Raw genomic sequence first — 27,582 nt, 5'->3', positions numbered from 1 at the left:
CAGGAAGCCTCAAGCCCCATGCGAGGCCATGAATGGGAATGAAAAGAGTCGGGCAACAATGGATGCTCCCTGATGGACACTGGAATTGTTTGCCCTTTTGGTCATTGACAGATGAGAAGTATGGGGGTTTTCTGTTCTACCGTTAAAAACCACCGGTGTCCAGTCCCACGCCCTGGTGGCACTGGGCCGCCCCCTTGTGGCGGAGCTGCTGCCTCAGAGGAATCCTTCCCGCCACGTCGCGTCCCTGACCAGGCAGCTGCAGCACTGGATGGCGGGCCACCAGCTGCTGCAGTTCAAGGGCTCCACACTGGCCTTGGTCATCATCACCTTAGAGCTGGAGAGGCTCATGCCCGACTGCTGCACTCCTCCCACATCTGATCTGCTAAAGAAACACAGGCACACATCAACTTCGCCCCAGGCCAAGTGCTCAGAGCTGTGCCCCCTTAGCTGATGCACTCTGACCCCCAAAGGGTCCCTAGGCTCCTCGCGGCCCTTGCAGGCTCTCGAGATGCTCTGGCTGTGATGATTCTAGGAAGAGTCTGGCCAACCATTGGCCATGCCATTTTGGCTTTGGGTGTGAAATGCATGTTCCCTTCACTGAACCAATGAAGGGTGGCTTTCTCTGATAGTGAGAGAAGTTTCATCTCGGTGGGACCCTTGTAGTTAAGAGGATGAGGCCCTGTGGTCAGAACCCCCAGGATGCACAGGTTAAGATGGGATGCACAGTTAAGCAGATGGCACATTTACTGAGGTTGGAGATGGATGTGGCTGAGATGATACACAGTTAAAGCTTTTAAGTTGGGTGGGTGGACTTTCCTAAAGTTAATTCATGCTAACATTTTGGCACTAGGCTGCCTTCTCCTTAGACTGCACTGTGTTTCTGCTTCAAAACTGGCCTGTTTTAATTACAGGTCACTCTTGGTCAATCCAGCCACTGTAAGAAACTGGGAGAGCAGCAGCTGACAATTTAGTCATCCTCCCACAAGGACAGCTTTCTGTTTCTCCTGCTAGCCAGCCTGGCCCTCCTGTGCTCTCAAGCGGGTCTCCTTGTGCGGACTGAGTCCTCTGGCTTTTTTGAGGCCTTTAATACGAAAGCCCTGGAAGGGCAACTCGGAAGATGTTGCTAGCAAATCCTTTGAAGAAAGTAAAGAGAGGCAGGAGGAATAAATAGGGCTGACTAGAGCAAAGGTGGCCCAGAGTCTCACAGGGCACCACGTTGCAGCCTGTGAGCTCCCTGGAGCCCGAGGGAGCATGAACACTCACATTGCGCATGCTCGTCCAGGACGTGGCCACTGGAAGAGTTACAGGATCAGGCCAGGAGCAGGTGGCCGAAGGTCCAGGGCTGGTTCGGACCAGTCCTTGCTGCTCCAGCCTCCAGAACTGGCCAGGTCCTTCCAGGTCCCCAGGCCTATTCTAAAGACAGGTGCAGTGTGTCATGTCCCAACCTACCCGCCTGCCCCTCTGAAAAGGGGGACAGTCTCTCCAGAACCCCTCACCCCGAGTTAGCTATAATGAGCATCTTGTTTTCACCAGGGCTGGAATACACTGTATTTTGTTTAATGCATACAGTAGCTTCAGCAAACCTGAACTGTATTTTCCTTGTTACACTTAATATAGTTTATTCAATGTTTATGTCAGTTAAAGAGTCTTCTCGCATGACACCTGTTGGTTGTGCCCTTCTGAAAGCTTTCCGTTGTTAAGTGCAGCCTCTGTGGTGTGGCCTGCTTCAGACCCTGGACTGCAGGAGGAGGTGGCCAGCATGGTGGCGGGCAGAGGAGGGGAGGCCAGCTGTCCTGTGGAGCTGAGATACTGTAGGGCCATTCTCTGAGCAGCAGTGTCCAGCTGGCGTCTTTGCCAGCTGGGCCTGTGTAAGCAGTGCTGGGGATGTGAATGAGCTGCACAATCAGGGCGGTTTGTGAAATCTTTGCATTGCAAACAGTTTTGTGAATGTGCAAAGCTGCGAGCGAGTAGGAGCTGCTCTTGGGTGCAGCATAGCTGAGAACCAACTCTACCCTAACAGTGTCTGTACGGGAGTCAGCACACATCTCGACCTCCTCTGGACACAAATTTGCATGCTGTAGCTTTTGTTGGAATCTTATTTTACACTCATGGCACAGTGCATTTAGCCTTGCAAATATGCTTGGAAGATAATTTCCTGGATTAGACCACTCCCAGTTGTCTTGTCCTGCACACATTTTACAGATGGGCACACCGAAGGGGTAGCTTCCTATTCGTGCTACAGCTCCCCCAGTGGACATGACTGCTCTCTGTCTTGTCCCTTCCACTGACCAGTGGCCAGTCTCTCGGATTGTCCAAGGTTTCATCCCTAAGGCCACACACCAAAGTTTCAAATTTTAAGGAGCTTATTAAGAGGTATCCAGACCTCTTACTGAGGTAACTGGAGGTGTAACCATAGCCTGTTCTCAAAGCTAATCCAACACTCACTCCCAGCTCTCATGCTCTGAAAAGGCCCCTGAGCTTAGTTCTGGAGCAAAGTGATGTGGCTGCATCTATCTGTAAACAATGTAACTCTTCCCTTGGGGAGCTAACCTTTTTTATTGTCATACTGACACAAATGTGCTTGTTGTGGTTTTTTGCATGGAGCTTTCAGAACTAGTTAAAATTTCCCTGGGCAACCAAGTTTGCCGAGTTTGCCTCACAGCCCCAGGCTCCACCCAGCCTCCTCTAACTGCACTTCCAACACCAGTCAGTTTTCGCCTTTCTTGGAAATTCTGGCTTTTTTTTTTCTCTATCCCTGAGACTAGGAAGTCAAACCCCACCTCAGCTCAGCGACTGGGAAGTCATTGTGGTGGGAAGCAGGGATACGGACACAGACCATCTTCCTTTCATCTTTACCTACAGAGGGTGGGAGCTGGTGACGACTGTGGCAACAGGGATGGAGCGAGGAGAGAGCTTAAGAGCAGACGCTACACAGCGCGAACCGCAGAAGGGCTGCATGGGGAGGTTCAGGGCGAGTGAAAACTTGTCCAAACAGCACATTTCCCCTAAGTGGGCAAGCAATCATATCGTGTTCCCTCCACCAAGGAGTTGTTCTCCCTTTAGCTTCCCGAAGCTTCCTCCCCTCAGAGCTTGGTGAGGGCATCTCTTCCCCGCAGTCCTACAGGCCTGCGTTGCTCCACCTTCCACAGGCATGTCAGCACCCCATCCCAGGTTCTCATTTTTGCCTCCTGAGTCTAACATTGTGCCTAACAGACAAAGGTCTCAACTAAACCCAGGAGTTGCCACGTTCCTTCCACCCTTTCTCCACCTGTCTACTACCTCCCAGAACTTCTCACCTCTACAGACCCATCTTGGGTCCATCAGCCCATGCCACGAGCTGCACACGTTAACACCAACCACACCGCCACCATTCTACCAGCATTCCATGGGGCGTCACAGCACAACAGTAACTTGGGAATTATACAGGCCTTTATATAGATTATATAGAATTATATAGGTTCAAATCCCAACCCCTCTGGTACCCTAGGGTTGCTTATCTTCCTGTGGCTCATCTATAAAAAGGGGTGAATAATGGCATCTAGTTGCAGGATTATTACAAGCACTAAAGAGTTAGTGCATGTCATGCACTTTAGAGCAACATCAGGCACATAACGAGCACCCCAGCATTAGCTGTTCAATCTGAAGCCTCTGGGACAAGGAAGGAAGGAAAGCCCTCCAGGGCCGAGGCACCTTCTCTCAGCTCCTTCACTGCACCGGGTCACTAGAACAAGTTCAAGGTCACAGGTCGCATCTCCTCTTTCCTGTGACTTCTTCCTCCAGCCCACACCCATCCCAGAGCCCCTCACAGGAGCCCACAGCAGAATCCACCATTAAAACAAAACTGCAGAATCTGATTAGTTTCACCAGAAAAGACAAGCTGGACTTTACCACAGTTGTAGCAGATGAATTAATAGGTTCGGGGACCTTGTTAAATCAGAAAAGCTACTGCCCAAAAATGACACCACAAAAACTCAAAATAAATGCAAAATTTAATGGGGAAAAAATGAGTACAAAGTGAATGGAAAGGAACAAAAACAGTCGATGGATGAAGAAGTAAATGAATTAACGAATGAAGCCATTTTAAAAAAGCATGTTAATGTAAATTAGCAAGCCACGTTTCCCTCGGGCCTTTTATCCAGTGATATGAACCCCAGTTAACAGAAACCCACACGTACATACACACAAACACATGCATGAACAGTGTGTACAGTTACAACCGCCCTGGCTCAGGTGTACGGTACATCCTCGTTTGCCTGGGAGGGCTCCCGGTTATACCTATTGGCCTGGCATGATTAGCAACACTCATGTTTGGACAGTCAGTGGTATGGTGATTCTGCCTCAAACCAACAGGGTTCATGGAAGACATGATCATGAACATCAATGCGATCCTGCACTACAGCCCTGCCCACTGGTGACACTGAGAAGCACAAACCCACTGTTGCCAAGCCAGCTCCTGACGAGCCTACAGAACGGAGCAGGTCTGCTCCCTGGGCTTTCCAGGGCTGCACGCCTTTCAGGAAGCAGACGTCCCCATCCTCCTCCTGGGGAGTGGCTGGTGGGCTCTAAATTCTAACCTGCTTAGCAGCTGGGAGCTTCCTGACTGCTCCACCAGGGCTCCTTGAGAAGGAGAAGGGAGGGTCAATTGAACTCACATGGCACATTCCATGAGGGGTAGTTTCTTAAAGAATGGCGAGCTTTAAGCTCACCTAATGCCAAAGGATGAATGTGGCCTGGGTTAAAGATGTTTGGATTCTAAACGCAAACAGCAAGGGCAGAGGGAAGTGCAGAGGCTGGCTGGCTGGCTGATGCTGATGGGACCCATGGAGGGCAGCTTAGCCCCTCAAAAATGCTAGCATGATAGGTCTCCCCAGAGGAGTGAGAACCTCGGGCCTACAGGCAGGTAACTAGCACAGGAATGGCCTCCAGGATGCCCCGGGTACCGCCTGCAGGTGGCAGCCCTGCCGGCCTCAGAGCCACCCTGGGCTGCTCCACGACTGGTCCCCTTTCCCCATAAACCCAGAGGACCTGCTGGTCATCAAGCCTCATCTGCAGAAATACACTGGTTGAGAGAGGCTTCCATAAGGATCACATGTTGATCTAAGTAAACGTACTTAAAGAGAAACAAGTTACCCAAGGCAAGCACACTGACACTTCTTTCTCCCCCAGAGCAGCTGGTGGGTTCAACTCTCGGTTAGCAGTCAAGCGCTTAACCACTGAGCTACCAGGGCTCCTTACACTTGCCTCAGACACACCAATTTACCTTTTTCTGTTTTTAGTTTTCAGTCATGACCGTGAAGCCGATGAGGATTCGTCCTCGGGGGCCCCCTCCAAGGCTCTGTACCCAAAGTCACATTTATATCCTGTTCCTTGACAAAGGCTTCTTTTACAAGCTTCCAACCCCACCGGGATGTGGCCCTGACCACGGCATCACATTTGGCAAATTTTCTGTTGACGTGTGAACAGGGAACACCCTAGACCTGAGTGGTGCCCCTCTTTCCAGGAGCACCTCACTGAGCACACAGCTCCCTGCTCCATAATGAAGAGCAGGAGGAAACCAGGGTTTGGTTGTGGGAATCAACAGAGCGGGTCAAGTCAGCAAGGGGGAAATGGTTATGGAGAGGAGATGGAGGGCGTGAGAAAACAAGCCGCCAGTCCAACAGTAAGTTAGCACAGCTTCCGGGGGCGTCCCCTCGGAAGGGCACTAGACTGTGAGCCCGAGGGGCGACTGTGGGGGCTGGACAGCTCCAGTGCCCAGGACGGCGCTTCCTCAGCATGAAATGAGCTCCTTCCTTTCTATTCATCTCCCATTTTACAGGCCATATGCTCACCCTCATATTTCCAATGGCTGGCAGGCTAAGAGGAACATAAAAGAAACCAGCCTTGCTCATATTTGCTCCCTTGTAGAGGGCAGTGGAATGGGAAAAGCACCTTTGCAGTTGGTATTTTTCAACTGTCCACATGTGTCAGGCACCGTCAGACCTTTGCCCTGTGGCTCAGCCAGGGAACAGCCATCAGTGACCTCAGAATAAAAGCCTTCAGAAGGCTCTTTGTCCAGGGAATATGCTGAGCTGGTCTGGGGTCTGAACTGGAGGCAAACACTTAACACAGAGACATGGCGTGGGTCTGTGTTTACAAGAAGCACCTGTAACCACACAGACAATAGATTGGGCTGCTGTTCCATTTACATTCACAGTAAAAGCACTGGACACAGTCTTGCTCATGGTCCACTTTCATCCATAAAGAAATTCCAAACACTGTCATGACAGGAAGTTTATTATCCACCTCTCCCTACATAAAGGGGTACTTTATACATGTAGGAAAGGTTTAGAGAAATTTTTAGTTTTTAAAAAATCAGGGGATCTGTGTTACTTAGGAAAATAAAGGGAGAGGGTATTATTTGTCCTTATGCTCACATCAAAATAAAAATTTAGGAGTGTTTTAAAAGTTATTATTTAAATTAAGCTCTAGGTTAGAAAAAAGTAAAATAAAGGACAATTGGGTGAATTTGCAGCATGTGTACCAGACCCCGGGGCCGCACCAGGGCACCCTGTGAGCTGCCATCTTGACGCGGGACAATTAGGCCTGGCGTCGCCGGCCGGGGCCTTCGCTAGGGCGGCACATGGCTGCTCCGTCAAGGGATAGTGACACTGTAAATGGAAGCCCAGCCACTGGCTCTGAAAAAAATAAACCTTGTCAGTTTTGGGTTCCAGCATTCATGGCTTTTTCGTGTTTGCATAGAGAGGGGCGGGTGGGGAGAGCAAGGCTGTAAACACTGGAGTCTGTTGGCTCCCAGTCCATCCTCACACCATGCTAGGGGTGAAAGGTCACAAGGTGTAACTCAAGCAACTTAACACATGAAAGTGTAAAGTCCGCTCTTGACATGTAAAGTCTGTGCGTGCTTTAACTGAAAAATAAAAATAAACGAACAAACAAACAAACAAAACAGACACATTAAAAGATACGCAGACCAAATCAAACAGAAGCAAAACACAGCCAGGTGGATGGACACTAGGAAAGGGCAGTCAGTTTGGCATTTGTGACGAGCAAACCAGAGAACTCGCTTCAGTTTGTGGCGTCCCGGGCTGAGGGTCAAGATCTGGTTGGGAAGTAATTTTGCAAAAATGGATTAAAATTTGAAGAATAAGCAAAACCTATCAAAGCCACTCAACTCAATGATCATGAAATGTACTCCCCACCCGCTGACCAAGACAAAGGGAGGGATATCCCCAGCCACCCACCAGCCCCACTCCTGGCCTCTGCAATGCCAGCATGGAAAACAGGCCTTCTCTCAGAGGCCAAACTGACTGAAGCTTTCTGTCATGTCCAGCAAACAGAAAAGACCCATTTTCTAGGCCTAGGCCTAGAAAACACACCACGGAGGCTGGGTTACATGGGCAAAGCAGGGATACCAGACACCAGTGACAAGCCCCCACCCTGACCAGTGGAGCCCAGACGGGCTGGTGTGGAGCCTCTGGGCCTTCCACCAGCTTCCACCCCACCCTGCCGGCCTGTCGACTCTAGCCTGGCCCGAAGGCCCTGCCTTTGCTTTCCCCATAGCTCATTTCCAAGGGAACCCTGCTTGTCTTTTCCTGTACAAGAAGATCTGAATGAAGGTGGCAGGGAATAGGGCAAGGTTACTCTGGGTCACATACTCGAATACCACATCACCCTGGAGAAGCCAGACTTCTGAGCCACCAGCTCCCAATTCAGAGAGCCTCTACACTCACTAAGCCAAGAGCCGGGCATGTGAGCGGGCTGGAAGCAAATGCAAGGCACAGGGAAAATTCAGGTGGCTGACAGGAGCGTGGGGTTGGGCTTTCCCCAGGGACAGCCAGGGGCTGATCTGTGCCAGAGGTGTGACAGGGCTCACAGGGCAGCTCAAAGGTCCAGGGACAGCAGGATGCGGGAGACCATAGAAAGGAGGAGTCTGTCCAAAGCAGAGGATGGGCCTTAGGAATGAGAATGTGTATCCAAATCTTAATCGCCTGCTACCCCCACCCTCTGGGAGAAGCCCTTTATGTTTCTTTCTCTTGTATGTGTCTATGCCATCCTACATGAGCAGTGAAGATGAGGTATGTGCCTGCGGCAGTGCATGTGATGAGAAGAAGAAAAACCCTGTGTATACGTGTCTGTATGTGTGTATAGTGCACATACACACATCTTAGAGAATGTCTATGTGGAGGGAAGGCTGGGGGGCTGATGTCAGAAGCTGTGATGCAGGGCCACTTCATGGTCCTAGCCACTACACTTATTGCCACCAGGGAAGGACGGGATGGGGAAACCACATTCACAAACATTCCAGGAGAAAACAGGGTTCCATGGAGTCCAAGAATGAGAACCAAGCTGGGTATGTCTGCTTAATTCGTGGGTTAGCAAGAGAAGACAAGGTTCAGGCCAAGGACAGGGAGCAGCAGGGTAGAGGAGGCCAGGGGCAGGAAGAAGCAGAGTGGTTGAGACTCCATAATAGTGTGATGTGGTGTGGGACACTGAAGGAAGTGGGGTGGCAGAGGAGACAGGGCATCTGGACTCCAGCTAAGGATTTGGAAACAGGAAGGTGAAAATGCCAAGAGAAGTGGCTCAGGGTTGCCCCCACCTGGTCAACAAGTTGGCTACACTCCCCAGAGTCCACTCTAGAGAAAACAACTCCACCTTCCACTTGAGGGCAGCCTCCCTCTCTAGTGTCTGTCTGCCTTCAGCCCCAAGTACCCTTTCAGAATAGCTTGGTAGCAATCCCCGTGTGCAGACGGGCAGCACTGGCTGGGCTCAAGTGTCCTCTATGCTCCATCCCCAGCCGGCAGTCAGTCTGCACCAGCTTACACCCCCTGCATCAGAGGCTGCAGGAGGAGACGCACAGCTGTCCAAGAAGAAACCACAGACGCATCTGGAATGTCGCTGGGAAGGCTGACATTCTCAGGCCCTTTCATGGCCTGAAAGGGACCTGAGGCTCCTCCAACCACAGCCCTCCCTGCCTCTAAGGCTCAGCCGTCACCACACTGCCATGGAGTGTCCCCAGCAGCTGAGGGGGCTGCAGGAAAGCAAAGGAGAGGGAGGGAGAGAGAGAGAGAGAGAGAGAGAGAGAGAGAGAGAGAGAGAGAGAGAGAGAGAGAGAGAGAGAGAGAGAGAGAGAGAGAGAGAGAGAGAGAGAGAGAGAGAGAGAGAGAGAGAGAGATAAACAGAGCAAGGCCACGTGTGAACCTAAGAGGGAGAGATCCAGGTCCTGAGATGGCGAGATCACCGGTAAGGAGAAGTCAAAGGCGAGCGAGAAAGAGGTGGAGGACGAGAGCAAAGTTCAATAGCAAACAGCCAGAGCGTGAGCAAGGGTGTGAGCAAAAGGACAGGCGCAGGGGAGGGAGCCCGGCACCTACTTCTTCTTGTCCTTGTCCTTCCTCAGAGGTTGCTGCGAGGTGGCGTGAAAGGCCTGTGACTGCAGGGCCTCCACGGCCGCCTTCCTGCGGTTGAAGGCGTTGGTCTCTTCCTCCAGCTGCTGCCGCTTCTCCTCCACCTTTCGCTTTTCCTCCTGATGGACCCGCTTGAGGTGCTCAAACTTCTCATGGAGCTGGGAGAGGATGGTGGGTGAGCAGTGCAGCGATGGTGCCCCTGCACCCTGCCTCCCAGCCATGACCCCCCTCCCTGACCTGCCCCGCTGCCTCTTCACCACCACCTGCCCAGGCCCTGCACACACCTCCCTTTCCTTCTCCTTCAACTCCAGCTCTGTCTCCTTCACTTTGTTGACGAACATCTGCCTCATCTCTTCCTCCTTCCTCTGCAGCTCATTCAGGAATTCCTTCCTCTTGGCCTCATAGGTCTCCTGGAGGCTGCGGGGATCAGAGGAGAGAGGTTAGAGGTGGGATGGAGAGGGACAGTGCAGGACAAGATCCAGGGAAGCAGACCAGCAGGGCCCCAAGGGGGGAGGATCCTAGGGGGGCAGGGGCCTCTCCTGCTCATCACACCCCAGAGTATGCACACCACAGTGGCCTCTGGATCTGGCCTGGGAGGTGGCCTTGCTCGTGCACAGGTGATCACCTGAAGGGCTGGCTGTCACCGTCGCTGTCCTGGAAGCCCATCTCCTCCAGTTTGCAGCGCCGGTAGAGCTCATAGTGCCGACTGTGGGTCTGCTCACGGAGGTCTTCCATGTTGACTCGGATCAGCATCTCCCGGAGCTTCACGAAGTCACAGTGGTTCTCATTCTCCACTAAGAGTAGAGGATACGTGAGCTTCCGGCAGGCCAACCGAGGGGTCAGGAGAGGGCAGCGTCCAAGGCGGTGTGACTCCAGAGAGTCAGGGCAGGTGCCGGGAGGGAGGAGCTCAGAACAGGGGACCCGAGATAGGCTTGCAGAGGAGGGGAGCAAGGCAGGGCAGGGGCCTTTGCTCTCGGATCACCCCACTGGGAACGCGTTCACCCTGGACCACTGCAGTAACACTCACCTTGGACCACTCCCCAGGGATACTGCCGTGCTCGGACCAGCTTGTTCCCCACCTTCACCTCCTCGGTGCTGCCCACCACGGCAAAGGGCAGGTGTGCCTACAAAGGGGCCAGGAACCTGTGAGCACTCTGCGGACACGCAGGCTAATGGACAGACACCCCTCGAGGGCCCTGGGCCCAGGCGGGATCTGAACAAAGGTCCCAAAGCCAGGGGTTCACTTCCTGGCTTTCTTTTGGAGAAGTGTCCTGGAACCTCCAAAGAGGGGAGCAGGCTGGATCCCCAGTCTCCTTTCCTCATGTTCCCTCTCTGGGAATTCTTGAGCTCCCCAGGGGCACCAAACCTCCCGTGAAGGCCGATGGGCCTGGATCCCTTCTTGGTTCCCCAGTCCCTCAACCCTGTGAGCGTGTCTGCTCACTCATCCAGCCCTGACTTCCTGCCTGTGTCCAGATCTTGTGAAACACAAGCCTTGAGAAGCCTCAGTGCAGGCCCAAAACCTAAGCCCTCCCATCCATGGACACAAAATGCAGGACTGGCCAGTGCCTAGAGGCCCATAATCTGTCCAGGAGAGGCCATGGCTGAAATTGTGGGGAACAAGAGTCTCTGTGTCTGAGACTTGTACTGGCCTCCAGTCCTCTGGCTCCAGAGCCCAAGGCCCTCACCCAACGCTCACATTCATGACTGCGTTTATCTCAGCAACAGCTTCGTCATCGGTGGGAAACTGGTAGATCTGGACCCCGTTGCTGACCAACTCGCCCATGATCTTGATCTTGAACTTGTGGAGTTCACTCTTGGAGATGGTGTCAGCTTTGGCAATGATGGGAATAATGTTCACCTGCCAGGAGTGGTGCGGGGAGTGGGAGAGCAAAGTCAGTTAGGTAATGTGAGGAAAGACGGTGTCCTGACCGTGGAAAGCCCTCCCAGGCACATCGCTGAGCAGGAGAGAAGGCTGGAGCGCCTCCCTGGGTAGCTCGGGCCCTCACCCAGCCACAACAGCCATTCAGATGGGTTACAGCAATCACTGTAGTGGTTCCTACAGCCCTGGGTATCCCAGACCATGAATGAGTCCCAATTTAGTCCCAGCTAGCACACCAAGCTTCCACTCTGCAGAGTGCTCTGCAGACTCTTAGGTACCTAGATTCTGACAGAAGTGAGTGGCTGAGCTCCCCACAGAGCAGTAAAAGATGACCCCCCATACGCAGGGGCCACAAGAAGACTTCAAAATCTCCCAGGCATAGGCTATTTTATTTTTCACAGTAAAAATGAGCTCCTGAGGTAGTCACGTTGAGAACTGACAGGTGACTATATGGTCACACCCTCGAGGACCCCAACTCTTTCCATTTTCTCCATGAAGCTTCCCTCTTCTCTGTGTCCTTGCTATACTATACCTACTCCTAATTTGCACCTCAGTTCTGGGTTTAACTTGTCTCTCCCGAATGAACTCAGGCAAACGTCAGAGAAATCCACAGCAGGAGAGGGACAGGAAGTAAAAGCAGCAAGAGAAATTAGAGTTGAGAAAAGAAATGAGCAGAGAAGAGGCTCAAATGGGTTGGGGGTACACTGAGGAGAAGCCACGTGAGGGGGACCAACCAGATCTGTGAAAGAGGAGGAGACCATAGACTGGGAGGGAGAGCTGATGCAACTGGGAGGAGCTTGGGGAGCGAGCTGTGAACACCAGGCCTCGAGAGGACAGGCGAGCTGGAGCAGTAGGGACAGATGTAGGAGCAAACACAGGGCTCATCGAGCAGAGGACCCATCCGCAAAGGGTCAACCAGACACGCCCGAGGCCCACCACATCCCACCGCAGCGGAGGGCCTGTGGAACAAGCAGGTGGGCTCTCGTACCTTGCTGTCCAGCTTCTTCATGGTCACCAGGTCCAGGGACTTGAGGGAGTGCCCTGTGGGAGTGATGAAGTAGAGGCAAACGTGGATCCGCGTGTCGTGGTAGTCAAAGAGGGAGCGGCGGATCTTCAGCTCCTCTTGCAGATAGTTTTCAAACTGCGCGTCAATGTAATCGACGATGGGCCTGTAACTACAGACAGATCCATCACCCAGGAGGCGGGCTGCTGCGTCGGGCACAGGCAGCGGGGCGCAGCCACACTCCAGAGCCAGGCCAGGTTGTTCGGGGAGGCCCAGCTGGGTTCAGGTATCTGACCCCCTCTCTTGGTTGTCCTCCCCAATGACTAGCCAGTCCATTTGTGCCCAGAGACCCCACTATTCCCCGCCCTGGAGTACTCCCTCGTGGAGCGAGGAATGCCAGGCGGCTGTACAGTCACAGCCAGGGTGGGTGGGTCGGGATGGGCCTTTTGTGGGCACTGCTGCCCTTCCCGCCTCTTGCCTCTCATCCTTATTGATCTGATCCCCAAAGCCCACGGCATCCACGATGGTCAGCTTGAGATGCACGTTACTCTCTTGGAGGTCGTAGGTCTGAGGCCGAAGGCGCACGCACTCCTCATGGTGGCTGGCCTCCTCGGTCTCGAAGGTTGTGTTGAAGAGTGTGTTCATCAGCGTGGACTTGCCGATGCCAGTCTCCCCTGGGGAGCAGGAGCAGGGGTCACGGGAGGAGGTCAGAGCTGAAGGCCGAGCCTCCCCACGTGAGAGGGACAGGCCTAGCTCTCCATGCAATACCGTGCCCACCCCCTCAGGAGCCCATGCTTTCCACAAGGGGCCTTAGAAACGGTGTGAGGAAGAAAGTCAAAAGAAGATTTGACACAGATGGAGCAAGTGGGAGGTGTGAGCTGTTTCCCTGGGGAGCAGAAGAGGCAGACCCAGGTGGCCATGCAGACACCAATGGACGCTGGTCTCCACTAGCCTCAGGGGGAGCCGTGACCCTAATATATAGTCTGTCTGCACTTCACCACGCCCAGGCCCAGGATGGTCACAAACAATCATGAGGCCCAGAGGACAAAGTCTGAAGTCACAAGGGGCTCAGTCACTGGCGTGGACCCAGCCTCATGAAGCTTTAATAGGAAGAGGGTTTCAAGATAGGCTTTTGCCGCCTCCAAAGCCTGACAGATGCCCCTGCAAGAGTTTCTTTGGGAGCCCCAGGCCGGGGGTACACGGACTTCCCAGAGCCTCCACCTTTGGAGCTTCATTTGTTCAAAATGTAACCTGTAGCCCTCACTACACGATCTCGTGGTGACCTCTGTTTTCAATTCTAAAAGGGGAAAAATCTACCTTATACTATAGTGTCATTGACACAGATGTAAAACGGGCAAATCATGAAGCAACAGTCACCGTGGAGATGATCCTGACTCCTGGTGATGCCGCTGTTATGGAGAACTGCTCCATAGGATTTTCAATGCTGTGATCATTCAGAAGTAGACTGCCAGGACTTTCTTCCCAGGCACCCTGGGTAGATCCAAATGCCAACCTTTCAGTTGGCAGCAGAGTGCTTAAGCCACTTGTGCCGCTGGGGGACTCTTTGCATGAACAGGTTATTAAAAACCTGAGAAATACATAAGTGAACCTAAATCTCTGCTAGACCCTCATTGTGCAAAGCACCATCACAGACCCAGTCCTGTTTAATCCCCAGGGTAACTGGGCGTAAGGCTGTGGCTCCATCCCTGTCCTTGTCTTGAGTTCTCACTCTGCCTGGAAAGTCCCTGTGCAGCGTGATGGGACCCAGGCCGGCAGCCCCCGATCTCATGGAAAGTTCTCACTCCTCTCTTCCTGAGGCTTCTCCCTCCCAGATGCAGACACTCACCCACACAGAGGATGTTGAAGCTGAAGCCCTGAGTGACTGACTTGCTGACCAGCTGGTCGGGGAGGCTGTCGAAGCCCACATGGCCCCCCAGGGAGAGGGTCCGGGACTCTGGCTCTCCATTCTGCTGAGAGAGAGAAACAGACACACAGAGAGAGAGACAGACAGACAGACAGACAGTGAGTCCATCATGGGAGAAGTTAACCCGAGACAAACCCACCTTGCGTCTCTCGTCTGAATTCTGAGTAAACAACAGAACACAGTTGTGAGTGCATCAGAGCTCTGGTTTCAGGGTGAGTTTCTACAGAGGGAGGCCAACAGGCCTCAAGACCCCAATCCCATCTTGGTGAAGGCCCTTTCACTCAAGCCTCTGAGACTGGACCCATTATCCATTTATTTTCTGCAACATGGGTCCCAAGACCACATGGCTGCTTCCCGAGGCCTCATCTTTCCATGTGCTTAGAAGGCCCTTGATGGTTTCCAAACCAACACTCCAAGCACCCAAGATTAGAGAGTGTACGTGTTCCTGTGACCAGCACTGAGGAGAAGTTGAAGCTGCTCCCCACTCCCAGGGCTCCAGCAGGTGGGTCCAGTCACCCCCACACATACCACAGAGGGGCCTCCCCTAGCAGGCCAGGCTCCTCACGCACCCAGCCACGGAATGCCCACGTGGGTCCACTGTAGGACAGCTCGGCACTGTGACTCAGAGGCTGACTCTGAAGGGATCACAACTCTAACCCTCCTCCCTCTGCCCCAGCCGTATTCTCCAGAGACTCCCAGGCTGTAACTCATATTCACTCCCAGTCCGCCCCAACCTTGGCTGTTCAGACGGAAGGTCCTGATGAGAATGCAGAGGCCTGGCCTTCCCGGAGTGGCGGGTAGCAGGTCCCCAGTGAGTGGGGGCCACTGGAGCTGGCCCACAGCACTATAAAAAGAAACCATGAGGCCTGGAGGCAGAGGGTCAAGGCCAGACTCATTTGAGTGCATGGCTTCCCTGGGAATGGAGGGGACCACGGCCCTCTGAGGGAAGGTTCCCAGGCTCAGCCTTCCCCAATGTGACGCCTCTCAAAGGCTCTGGTCAGTTCCATGCTTGACAGAAGGGTGTCTCCTCCATTCCTGGACCCTTCTTTCTGAACAGCGACTAGGAAAGGCAAAGGACAAGGGGGCAGGGGCTGTAGAGCTTCACCCTATCCACACTGCCCCCTGTTCAGAAGGAGGCAGACCCACTGAAGAGAGCCCAGGAGCTGCTGAGGAGGATGGTGGATGAAGATATAAGCACAGAAGTCCGAGAGGGGCTGAGGATCAGGCAGCAGGGCCCTGAGGTCATCCCGCAGCCTGGGCACACTCTCCAGAGGGATCTCCAGCTCTCTAAACCTCTCAGTGGCTGAAACCTACGGCCTTGGCCTAAATCTCTCTGACCATCCATTCCTTTCAGCTCCCTGGCATGTAAACCCAACCTTCTCTTCCTCACTATTTAAACCTCTCTCTCCAACGGGTGTTCCTACCCCAAATGCAGGCACTGTTGACTTTCAAGCGTGTGTAGGGTGTGTGTGTGTGTGTGTGTGTGTGTCCAAAGCCCAGAAATTACAAGGCCTTTCTTGGAAATTGTACCAGCACCCCCAAACAAGTTATGATTACCCCTAAGACACTTCTCTCAGTGGAGCCTCTGTACTTAGGGCTGGCCCTTTTCTCCTACCCCATACCTCCAGGGCATCCTATCACATCTTCACTGTCCCCAGTCAAACCCGGGTCCCCTGGGGCCGTGAACATAACTGGACAAAGAGTCCCTAATGACAGCTTCCTTTCACTGAGGCCCATGCCAAAAAGAGAAAATGGAGCATAGGATGTGCTGGGCCAGGTCCAAACTGTGTGGCAGGACACTCCAGCTTCTCCCTGTCTGTGGCCCCTTGAAGCCTCTGTCCACTTCTCAAATCTAGCCTCTTCCCTGGGCTCTCCACCCTGGCGCCTGTCCTGATCTGGCCCATACGGACTTACATCCCAGATCCTTCACGTGATAATTATTCCATTTCCTTGCACTGTAGGTTTTTTTAATGCATCTTAATTCTCTAACAATTCCATATGCTTCTTGACATTGGCTGCAGGGGTGAAGGGTAGAGGTGGGGGTCATGTTTTTCTATCTCCCTCCCCCAACCCCATGATTATACCCAACATGCTAGACAATGCCACCATTTAGACTGAATGTCATTCCACGGCTATAGCATCAAGACCCAGGGATGTCTGCCCATCTGACAGAGGGCTTCATTATTTAGCTTCTGTTCCACCTGCTCCCTACAGCGTGAGGATCAAATGGAGGGCAGAACACTCAGTGTAGAGCTTTTCTATTTTCAGGCGAGGCTGAACATCTCCAATATTCAAGGCGTGGTATGCTTGCAGAGAAGGCTATTTGTTTATTCATCCTCTTCTTCCAAGAGTGACACAATCAGGATGCAATCCAACCTCCTGGAGCCTGCTGCCAAAGCCCCCCAAATCAGCTGCACCTAGAAACCACACACACACACTACAGAGGACTTAGAAGAGAAGCAGAAGCCACCCTTGATCTATTCCTGAGTTTTCCCTACTTCCGTACAGTTCCAGGTTCCAGCTCAGGAGCAGTTTTTGGAGCTCTCACAGAAGCCCACCTGTGCACAGCTGGCAGCCCTTCCTGACTCTTCACTCAGGGAGCCCACCCTCTCTGTGTGAAGTATTGAGAGGTCTTCACCCACAAGTTGGTTGTGCTCTTGTCATTCCAGGGGCTCCAGACGTGGGTTGATGACCACACAGGAGCCTCAGGAGCCAAAGGGAGTGTCCGGCCTTGGCATGCAGACACAAGCACACACTCAGTGTGGAATGACCCCTGGCCTGGAGAGAGACAATGTTGTTTCCTGGTCTCAGGAGGCCAAGTTAAGCTTCTCAGCTTTACCGAGGACTGACTCTTCCACTAATATCAGGCTCCCTGATCGCATTTTTGTCACTAACAGCGTATGATCCAAGGCATGTTAATTCCTCTAAGGTGTCTGCCCCAGGGATCTCTGCCAACCTGAGTGTGGTCACAGCCTATAAAGAGCCAGTTTCACAGATGCATCCCCTACACAGCACAGCTAACATCACTTGGCTCAGAAGTAACCCCAAGTCTCCCCACTGGCTACAAGCCCTGTGTTTTGGTGAGTAAAACCTCAGTTGCAGCTCCAGGGGTGAGGTCTAATCGTTCCAAGCCAATCAGCATTATCTCATGAGTTGTTTAGATACAGACAAGTGACCCAAATTGGACACCTCTGACCTTACACCAAGGCTGAAGCCCACTCACAGAGGATGGCACAGCCAAGAAAATCAACTAAGGGTCAACAAACACCTAGCCTTGGGAGTCTTCCTTTCCCCCTCCAGCCATAAAGCAAATGACAACCAAAAAGCCAAACGTACTGCCAATCTAGTTGATGCTGACTGCCAGCCATCCCACAGGACCAAGTCGATGTGCTCCTCAGGAGCCTTTCAGGAACACATTGCCATGTCATTCTTCCACAGTGGCTGGGAGCACTTTCACTACTATGCAGTCAGGCCTCTCCCTCAGACCATGCTGTCATTGTGATGTGCCGTTGATTTGCTTGCAGCTCATAGCGACACTATGTACAACAGCTCTGAACGCTGCTCTATCTTGAGCCAACCTCACTGTCTCCAACACGCCTACCTCTTTTAACCCAGTCACTGAGTAAATCCATCTTATGAAGGGTCTTCTGCATTCCCTCCACTCTTTCAAGCATGATGTCCCTCTCTGGACTGGTCCCTCCTGGCAACATGCCCAAAGTATGTCATATGGAGCTTCAAAATCTTTGCCTCCAAGGAGAACCCTGGTTTCACCCTCTCTAGGGTGAATATGATAGTTCTTTTGGCAGTCCATGGAATGTTAAATACCCTTCTCCAGCACCACAGCTCAAAGGCCCTGAATCTTCTTTTATCATCTTTAGTCATGGTTAAGTCAGTTGACTGGGTGGCGTATTACTTGCATCTCTGCTGCTTCTGTCTCTAAATTGAAACCCTTTGGATACAGAAAAACAGAGAAAGCAAAGGGGACATGTGGAGGGTAAAGTGTCTCTGTAACGTTTCAACCAAGAGCAAGGAATGGATGACAAATGATAACAACAGCTTCTGTCTGAGGACCACCAGGTGCCTGAACTAATCTATCTACATCCAATGTCTCACTGAATCCTTTCCTCACTCTGTATGGCAGACACTGTATTATCCCTATTTTATAGATGAGGACACTGAGGTACACAGAAACTCAAAACCAAGCCCACTATCAAGCAGATTCTGTAGGACAGAGTAGCATCAATCTATAAAATTTCCAAGTTTAGAAACCTTTATGGACGCAGACTACTATATCTTCCCTACAGGGGCTAGAGGGTTCAAACCACTGACTTTTAGATGGCGGAAAGGGCTTCCAGCTGAGCAACCACTGCACCACATAAGGCGGGGAATTCACCAAGGCAGAACAGGGATTTAAGAGCAGGACAAGCCTGTTCCTTAAACCAGTGCTTCTTAGAAGGTTCCCAACTTACTTGTTCAGTCACTCAACACATACGATCCAGCAATCTACTGCATACCAGGCACCAGGGTGACTGCTGAGTGTAAAAGGAGGAAGGTATCAAGTCCCTACCCTCAGGGTCTGGGCTCAGTCACTTTCAACTCAAGTGCCCACAGTCACAGGCAGGTAATGCAAATGCGGACAAAGGAGCAGGACAGTAAGTGAATAATGGTAACTAGTGTATCTTGAGGAGCTGTGATGGCCAAGAGGACGGCGCTGCCAACCAAAGGCTACACCTCCCCAGTAGTTTGAATTCCCCAGCAGCTCCTTGGAGAAAGATGGGCAGGCAGTCTCCTCAGGCAAAGATTCACAGCCTGGGGGAAACCAAGGGAGCGTCACTCTGAGTGGGAATCGACCTGATGGCAGTGAGGGAGAGAGGGAGGGAGTGAATACATATGGAGTGCTAGCTTTGTGCTACTCTAATTCCATTTAATCTGTCCATCAGTTCTATGAAGGAGCCCTGCTTGCACAGTGATTAAAACATTTGTCTGCTAACCTCAGGTCAACAGTCACTCCTCAGGAGAAACACAAGACAGTCGACTTCTGTGAAGGCTGAAGCCTTGGAAACCCTATGGGGCAGCTCTACTCTGTCCTGGTCACTGTGAGTCAGACTCAGATTCTGGTCAGCCCTGTGAGCCAGGCGGTATTATTCTCTCCATTGTTCAGATGAGACAACTGAAGTATCGACTGAGATGAAGTCATTTTCCTAAGACCACACCACTCAGGAGTGGGAACCCAGGACTTGAATCACGACATGATGACAAAGTTCATACTTCCAGCCTCATCACTCTGCTGTCTGCTACATCAGAGACAGTCACTGACTCGATGCAGTGCTGGGCTCCCCCAGGAGATATGAGGCCGATGGGGTCCATAGTGGCTGTGGTTCTGTAAGTCTAGTGAACTTTCAGAAAGCCAGTCCAGAGCAGCCATACCTCCCAATTTCACAAAAACAAACAGAAATTGAGATTCTTATGTGAAATATCTTAACTTTTAAATTTTGGAAACCAATATCAATTTAGAATATCATGAAAGCCCAACACAATATGCCGGGGGTTGGACCCGGCCCAGGGCTTGACAGTCTGTGAGCCCAGGGCTGGTGGGAGAGCAGCGTGAGTGGGCAGGACAATGCACCACTGTTCTCCAGGGGGTGGGAACCTACAGGAGATCGGTCAGGTTGGGGCCTCCAAACCGAGCAACCTAATCGGAACTGGTGAGGGACTCTGTCCCTTTCCACACTCACTTCCCTGGGGAGACCACTCAGGGGCTTCTTACTGTCCTCAAAGCTTCAGGACAGAGCAGGCTGACAGCTCAGAGCTCTGCATACACGCATACACACACAGAGGGAAAATCCATGAGGCCACTCTTCCCTCTCTAATCACTAACAAGCTTTTGGCTCCTGAGACAGGCCCCAGGCTTCTGTGTCATCATTTCTCTGGCACATCAAAGATAACAACTGAAATGATAGCTGTTCAGGTCGGCCGCTTTCCTCTTCGCCTGGCCATCCAGAACAAAGTGGAGAAGGGCATTCTGTTATGCAGCTCGGTGGATAACTAGGGCATCCTCTTCCCCCATCAGGAAATGCTCTGTCTGAGCCTTCTGGAGCAGCCCTAATCGCTGGCCATGAGAAGCTGCCCCTTATACCAAGAAGCAGAATGAAATTTAGGGAGAACTCGTGTCTCCTGGCTTGTTCCCAAACCAAAACCAAGTTTTTATCCAGAAGCAATTGGGAAACGGCTGAAAGTCTGAACTAACAGAGCTATGGAGGTTGTAGGTAAATAAAGACTTGAGATAAGACTTCCTAAACTAGGCTGGCTGCTAGGGCGGACAGGAGTGGAGGTGTTACCTCACCAAAGTATATTTGGTCACCAAATCCTGAACAAAAAGTACCTTTCACCCCACTCCTGACCTTCTGCGGGGTCCTTTGGAGCGGGAGGCTTCCGATACTGTTCTCCGCTGAGGCTCCCAGGCCCCACTGCACCCTGCCAGGCAGGCAGGAAGCCCACTCTCCAGGAGATCTCCAGCACTGGGGGAGGCCCTAAGTCATTGAGCAACGGACCCACTGGGAGTCTTTCCCACCCATGTTCCTGGCACAAACCACTTACCCCCAGCTGCAGCTACTCTGGAGCAGCCTGAACCTTAAATAGCCAGATAGGGGCCTCTGGCCAGAACCCATGGTCATAAGCACAACTGTCCTAGAGCCCGGAAAGGAATCCTAGGAATTTTCCCAGGGAAGGCTTAGGCCCTGATTCCAGGATTCCACAGCAAGCCTCTAAGCCCAGGTCAGAGGTTACGGGAAATAACCAAAGGGATGTGCCCGTGAGGATGCTGCTGCCCAGCAGAAGGGGAGATGGAGGCAGGCTGTCCCAAATCAGGGAGACACCTGGTAACTGGAGAATCATTCTAGGGAGGAGATAAAAGAATGAACCTTTACAACGAAAGCAGCCAACACCATAATGAAATGAGGTCAGCTGGGCCCTATGAGGGGGCCCTCGGCCATCCCCCATCCCTCCTCTGAAGAGGTGGAGCTTTGGGAACAAACCACTTGTAGGAGTTCAAGGTCACCCCATCTCCCCTGACCCCAACACCCTCTTCTTGCTTCAGAGGTCTGCACCACTTCCCTCCCTCCATGCAGACAATCAGGCTGCAGTTTATTAATCTGAGGGGATATATTTCACAAGGAGTAAGGTGGTGAAGCGGCTAAGAGCTTGATTATTACCTAAAAGGTCAGCATTTTCAACCAACCAGCTGCTCTGCGGAAGAAAAGTGTGGCGGTCTGCTTCCATGAAGATTAAAATCATTGCTGTCCAGTTCATTCAGATTCATAGCAACCTTACGGGATGGAGGAGGAAAACTCCATCGGGTTTCCAAGACTAAATCTTCACAGAAACAGGCTGCCACTTCCACCTAGGATCATGACCTCAGAAAACTGGGGGCTTTCCTAGTCTATCCAGGAAGGTCACTACGAGTTGGAATCAACCCAATGGCAATAGGTGTGGTTGGTTGGTTGGTTTCGCACTTCGCATGTCAAGATGAGCTTCCCAGGAAGCTAAGGGCATAGTTGGTGCTCTTGGGGTCTCCGAGATCCAGGTTCAGACACAGATACATTTTTGGACTTTGTGACACCTATAAGGGAGTGATCCAGCTCCCAGAGGAGTGGATGGGGAAGGCGCTCTGCGTCTTGAAGGTACTGGACCCCCAGGTGTTCATACTTCTTCACTCGGGTTAAGGACTTATGTGGCAGCCTACATCCTTGCAACAGAGAAAGCCAGAGTGGTCTGTGCATCTCTGGAGGGAAAAGGCAACCTTTATTCTACACATGGAAGGTAGAATGTGCTCAGCAAAGGCACCCTTGGTCTATACCACCTGCCCCCTCTTCAACCCCAATACGAACCCTCTCTCTCACTGTCATAGAGTCAAAATCGACTCAGAGCCGACACTCCAGCTTTTGGGGAGGCTTTAAATTGCCTGGAGGAGACTGTCCATCTGTCTTCCTGTGCAGCAGCTGGTGGGTTCGAACTGCCAGACAGGCGCCACCTTTGGGATGTCAATGCGACTGTCCACTAACTATGCCACCAGAGACACCCCAACATGGCAAGTGGCTGTTCAGGGCAGTGCTGCTGTACTTCTCTGTCATTCACCCACTCACCAAGCACAGTGTCAGGTTGCACCATGGCCTCCAGCCAGGACTAGGGAGGAGACTAGGGTTTGTGCCCAAAATCCCTTCTGACCAAGCCCCAGATGGTCCAAGCCCAGAAAGTATCTATCTCAGATAATAGACAGCCAGCCAGCTATGAATAGAAATAGGTCCTTATTCTGTTTCTACTTCTGCTCCTTGGTCTCCATGATGGAGACCAAGAACCACCTGGAAGTCATGTGCTCTGAAAAGGAGAGTATCTAACGTGTCCCAAGAATTCCAGGGCAGTCGTAACTACAGCCAAGATAAGCCTACTCCCAGCCATGGCTCTTCACATGAGCCCTACGGATGCAGACAGCTTCTAAAGAAGCCAGCAAAGAGCATCTGAGCTCTACCACGAGGACATGCTGACCTCAGAAGGCGGCCCTCCCCCAGGCAGATGACTCCCTCCCAACAGCACAGCCTCACATCTGGTCTTCTGGCAGTGGCTGTGCCGGGTTCTGGGGGCATGCCTGGGGCTCCTGAACCCCAAGCTAGACGGGCAGAGATAGGAAGCAGAGGCTGCATGGAGCATACAGAGCAGGGCCACCCTCAGCCCCTGTGTGCTGTCATCTGGGAGCCGCTTAGTCCAGCAGGTGGCTGCAAGCTACAGTGACATTCCTGGTATGCAGTCACTTCCCCAAAGAGGCGCCTACATCTAGGCCACCCTAGAGCTCAAACCTTAAGGGGCCCCACATCCTGGCCCCCCCTAAGGTGTCCTTTTGTGCTGTGGTTTGTGTCAGGCTCACCTTCTCCGGGCTACTGACTGGAGTTAACATCCTCACCTAAACCCAGGCTGCTGGCATCAGCAAGACAGTGGGCCCCCTCCCGGCCATCCAAAGCCTGTGGCACAAGTCAGGCCCCAGCAGCCCTGCTTCCAACCATGCTCCTTTCTCATTGGCACTCCTCTTTGCTGCCTTCCTGCTCCTACCCTAGTCAGTCCCTTTATTATGTGCTCCCACGGATCCGCAAAGCTTTTCCACCAGACTCCTTGCTCTGATCCATTCTAGTCAACGTCATGGGTAGACCTTTCTTAGGTGAGCTCAGCACAGTGCCAAGTGGATGGCAGGGCACACCCGCCTACCAGGGGAAGAGGTAGGGCTGTGGCTTCACAGGTAGTACCCACTTATGACCCCTTGATACCTCGAGGCACTGAGAACTGCCCTGATGCTCGGCTCTCACTTCCTCTGCAGCAGGGATGTTATTGGCCCTTTTTATAAACCAGGCAGGTCTCACTGGGGCAGAGCCCTGATCCTCACTCACATAGCACAGGCTGCCCTGCCCCTCTAGATCTTGCTTCAGAGAATGAGTGGATAGCCTGCTTCGTGGGGAAGTGTCAAGATTACAGGGGTGACAACGGAAGTGACAGATGGCACTGGGGATAAGCGGAGAGTGTCTGGCTGGGAGAGACGCCAGGCAGGAGGCTGCCGTGCTGCACGCTTCTCTCTCCTCCTAACTGTCGCTTCCCCCAGGTCCTAAACAAGCTGGGTCCCAGGAGACTGACAGAACACGAAAAGAAACAGAAGACATAGCCCTTGGGGGAAGGAGGAATGAAACTCAGTCCCTGCCACAGTAAGAAGGAGGGAGAAGCAAAGTCTAGCTGCTCCAGAAAGCAAGAGACAACAGAAAGTCCTCAGAGGGCTATCTCAAACATGCACAAACAGTGACCCCAACTCCATGGTTGATCTAGCGCTGAGCTGGACTACCTAGGATGAAAAGGCTGCTGGTTTTACACTAGGCTACATGCTTTTGTTGTTGTTAGGTACCATCAAGTTGCCTAGGACTCACCGTGATCATATAAACAACAGATCTGAACCTGGCTCTATCTGGCACCATTCTAACACTCTCCGGTATGCTCAAGGCCATTGTTACAGACTCTGTGTCAATCCATCTTGTTGAGGGTCTTCCTCTTGCTGACCCTGCACTTTCTAAGCATGATGTCTCCACAGATCAGCCTCTCCTAATAAGATGCCCAAAGTATATGTGATGAAGTTTCACCATCCTTGCCCCTAAGGAGTACTCTGGTTACACTTCCTCCAAGGCAGACTTGTTCAGGGTTTTTTTTGTTTGTTTTAGTGGTTTTTTTTGTTTGTTTGTTCTGTGGCAGTCCATAGAATATTCAGTACTCTTTTCCAACACCACAACTCAAAGGCATTGATTCTTCTGTCATCTTTATTCACCGTTCAATTTTCAAATGCATGCAAAGTAACTTAAAAGATCATGGCTTGAGCTAGACACACCTTAGTCTTTAAACTGACATCCTTGCTCTTTAGCACTTTGGAGGGGATATATGGACCTGTTGGTGGTGCACTAGGGAAAGTTCATGAAAGAGACATAGGAACTCAGCACACCTTGAAGTGCAGATAGTAACTCTGTATGGACATCTAAATGCCAGGTCAAGACTCATCCCAGGCCTCCAGGGCTGACCTAAACTGGAAGAAGAAGCAATAGAGACCTCTCGGACATCAGATCATAGCCTCACAACCAGTAATTCCCCTAGCGCTGGTAAGATACCTACTGTGGTAATTAACCTTGCAGGAGTTCTTTGAAGAGTATCAGTATAACTACTTGCACTTTAGGTCAAGGACAGATAAGGCAAAGGCAAGCGTGAATTAGATGATTTTCCCATGATGACCAAGCCAGGAGGGGATGACATTGTCCAGACTCCAAAATTCAGGCCAAACTCCACCCAAAGTCTCCACCCAAATCCAACTCTGTTCAAGTCCACCCAGCAGGCTGTCAGCCCAGAGCATGGAGGGTGTGGAAGGTATCCATCTAGCCAGCTTAACCTGATCCTGAATCCAGATTCTACACCCCTTTCCTTAGCCAGCATCCTCTCTGCCTCAGTCCACTGTGGGGATACTCACAGAAATGGTCCAAGAAAAAACATGGGCAGGCAGAGAAGGGCCCTTCCAGTCCTCAGCCTGGCACTGGAGCCAGTCCCTTAGCTTCTGAGGGCAATTTCTGGACATGAAGTGATGGAGACCCAGCAGAGGCAAGCAGGACTACACAGAGGGCCTTTATACACCAGTGATAACAGGTCTGGGGTACAATTTACTTTGTCCTGATGTAGTGCTGGGTACTGCACTGAACACTTCACCTGCTTTGTCTCATTGGGTTCCCTATAATCCAAAGAGGAAGGTGATATTTTTATCCCATTCTACAGATGAGATGGCGAGTTCTGGTGGCTCAGTAATAAGCAGTTGTATGTGCCTTTGAGCTGTGGTGCTGGAGAAGAGTATTGAGAATACCATGGACTGCTAGGAAAACAAACAGATTTGTCCTGGAGAGGGTTAAACCGGGTGGCTCCTTGGAGGCAAGGATTCTGAGGCTCCGTCTAACTTACTTTGGACATGTTGTGAGAAGAGACCGGTCCTTGGAGAGGAACATCATGCTTGGGAGGGTGGAGGGACGGCGCAGGAGAGGAAGGCCCTCTATGAGGTGGATTGATTCAGTGACTGGGATAATTGGGATGGGAGTGTCAGAGACAGTGCGATTGGCACAGGACAGAGCGGAGTTTAGGGCTGTTGTACATAGGGTCGCTATGAGTCGCAGGCGACTCGACGGCACATAACAACAACAACAACAACATGTGCTGCCAGACCAAAAGCATGCAATGGAATCCCCCAGCAGTTCGACTGGAGATAGATGGTCAGTCTCTCCCTGTGCTATTAACTCCCTCTGAAAGGGTCAGCCATGAGTTGGTTCTGATGGTCCATAACAATAACAGATGAGATAACGAAGGGATTCAATTAACTTGCGCAAGCTTAGATGGATAATAAGAAGAAATCTAGGATACATACCAGGCAGTCGGGTTTTGATTATGTTATATGTTGTTCCCACCTGCAGGACTGTTAAGACTGTCCTCTGACCACAAACAAGATCCAGACATAACTTTCTGGCCAGCTGGACACAGAAATGCACGTTGTTCTTGGACACCCACCCACAGAGACATGCAGACTCTCCTTCCTACGTCTCCCAGCCACCAACTAATCACAGGTCTAGTAGGATTTGGACACTGTCCTCCTCAGGTACATAAATTCCAATTTACAGGGCAGGGGTGAGGTGTACCTCTCAACCTCTGAATCTGTTCCTCATGAAAACTGACCTCACAGACTCACAGTTCCCCCTCCCCACCAGAAACAAAACACCCCAGCCTAAAATCGTGAAGTCAAGGGCTCCTGCTTTAGTTATGCATATTTCCAAAGCAGACCAACAAATGTATTTTCAGATTAAAGGGGAAATTTACATATATAAATTCAGATGGCAGTATTTTTAGCATTAATTACATAAGTCTTGGCTCCCTTATTTAGTCCTAGACCCAATTCGTTATAGGTCTCATATCGAGCAGTACCCCCTTCCTCCCCATGGCAGCAGCTCTCCCTCCCCCTCTCTGCCGACCAGGGCCTCACATGCTGGCAGGAGGACACAGCTTCCTTCACTGTCACAGCCCAGCCTCCCAGACACACCCAGATCCAGCCCCAGACACCAGGGGACGTGCAGACACAGCCCCCTAAAGGCCCCCTTCCTCTTGGATGGACTATAAAAAATCTTTAGTAAGTTGACTATTGGTCAGTTAAGAAGCAGAGAGACCCCTGCAGGGACCACCAGACACTTAAGACTTGCAGAAGGCAGACCCTGATCAGGGGCCCAAGCAAACGACCAGGGGCCCAGGCAAACGCCCACGAGGCTGGATCTGGACTCGCTCCAGTTCCTAGGGAATGGCTGCCGCAGACCCCACCAACGAGGCCAGACCTGCCTGGAGTCGCACTCAGGATACCGATCCGGGGGCCAGGGAGGAACGAAAGGCAGATCCAGAGGCCTCAGGAGCCAAGTCTAGAAATGCCCTGGGCTCATCTGGAGTGGCTCCCTCCAGCGCCTCATTCTCACCACCGGTGCGTACCTATCCAACAGCACCTGCGAGCCTAGCAACCTCCCTGGCTATGCAAACAGGAATATTCTGGGGAGGGGCTCCGGAGTACCCCAGATCTCCTCACTGCCCCGGGGCCCCCAGTCTGTCCTCACACCTGCCTGGAGCCAGGCGGGTCTCCGCTCCTCCTAGCGAGGGGAGGCCTGTTTCTCCTGCACCTTAGGGGGCGACCCCGGCCAGTCACCTGGCAAGGCGCCCCGCCCGGCTCCCCCGGCCCCAGCTCGCGCGGCCGCGGGTGCGCTCCGGGTAGCTCGGAGCCCGCGGGCGTCGAGGCCGGGGC

At 52.2% G+C, this 27,582-nt stretch overlaps 1 protein-coding gene across 2 annotated transcripts; it reads right to left on the bottom strand.

Annotated features, from left to right (window-relative positions):
* Positions 1-213: 213 nt before the first annotated feature.
* SEPT8 (septin 8) lies at positions 214-20,021 on the bottom strand. Of its 2 annotated transcripts, XM_006888079.1 has the most exons (10): positions 19,992-20,021; positions 14,127-14,250; positions 12,759-12,954; positions 12,266-12,452; positions 11,095-11,256; positions 10,426-10,522; positions 10,024-10,192; positions 9,683-9,815; positions 9,366-9,556; positions 214-382 (listed from the first exon to the last, which is right to left on the bottom strand). In XM_006888079.1, exons 1-10 carry the CDS (start codon positions 20,019-20,021, stop codon positions 214-216), a joined length of 1,458 nt encoding a protein of 485 aa, XP_006888141.1. The 2 variants fall into 2 exon arrangements, with proteins under 2 accessions (XP_006888141.1, XP_006888142.1); XM_006888080.1 differs by lacking the exons at positions 214-382; positions 19,992-20,021 and adding an exon at positions 6,632-6,674 and having other exon boundaries at positions 14,127-14,265.
* Between the last annotated feature and the right edge of the window lie 7,561 nt (positions 20,022-27,582).

The sequence above is a fragment of the Elephantulus edwardii genome, unplaced genomic scaffold, assembly GCF_000299155.1.
Source record: "Elephantulus edwardii isolate Elephantulus edwardi_28Jun2011 unplaced genomic scaffold, EleEdw1.0 scaffold00064, whole genome shotgun sequence".
Classification (NCBI taxonomy): domain Eukaryota; kingdom Metazoa; phylum Chordata; class Mammalia; order Macroscelidea; family Macroscelididae; genus Elephantulus; species Elephantulus edwardii.
The sequence above is the reverse complement of the archived record's forward strand: the minus strand, read 5'-3'. Positions and strand labels throughout refer to the sequence as shown.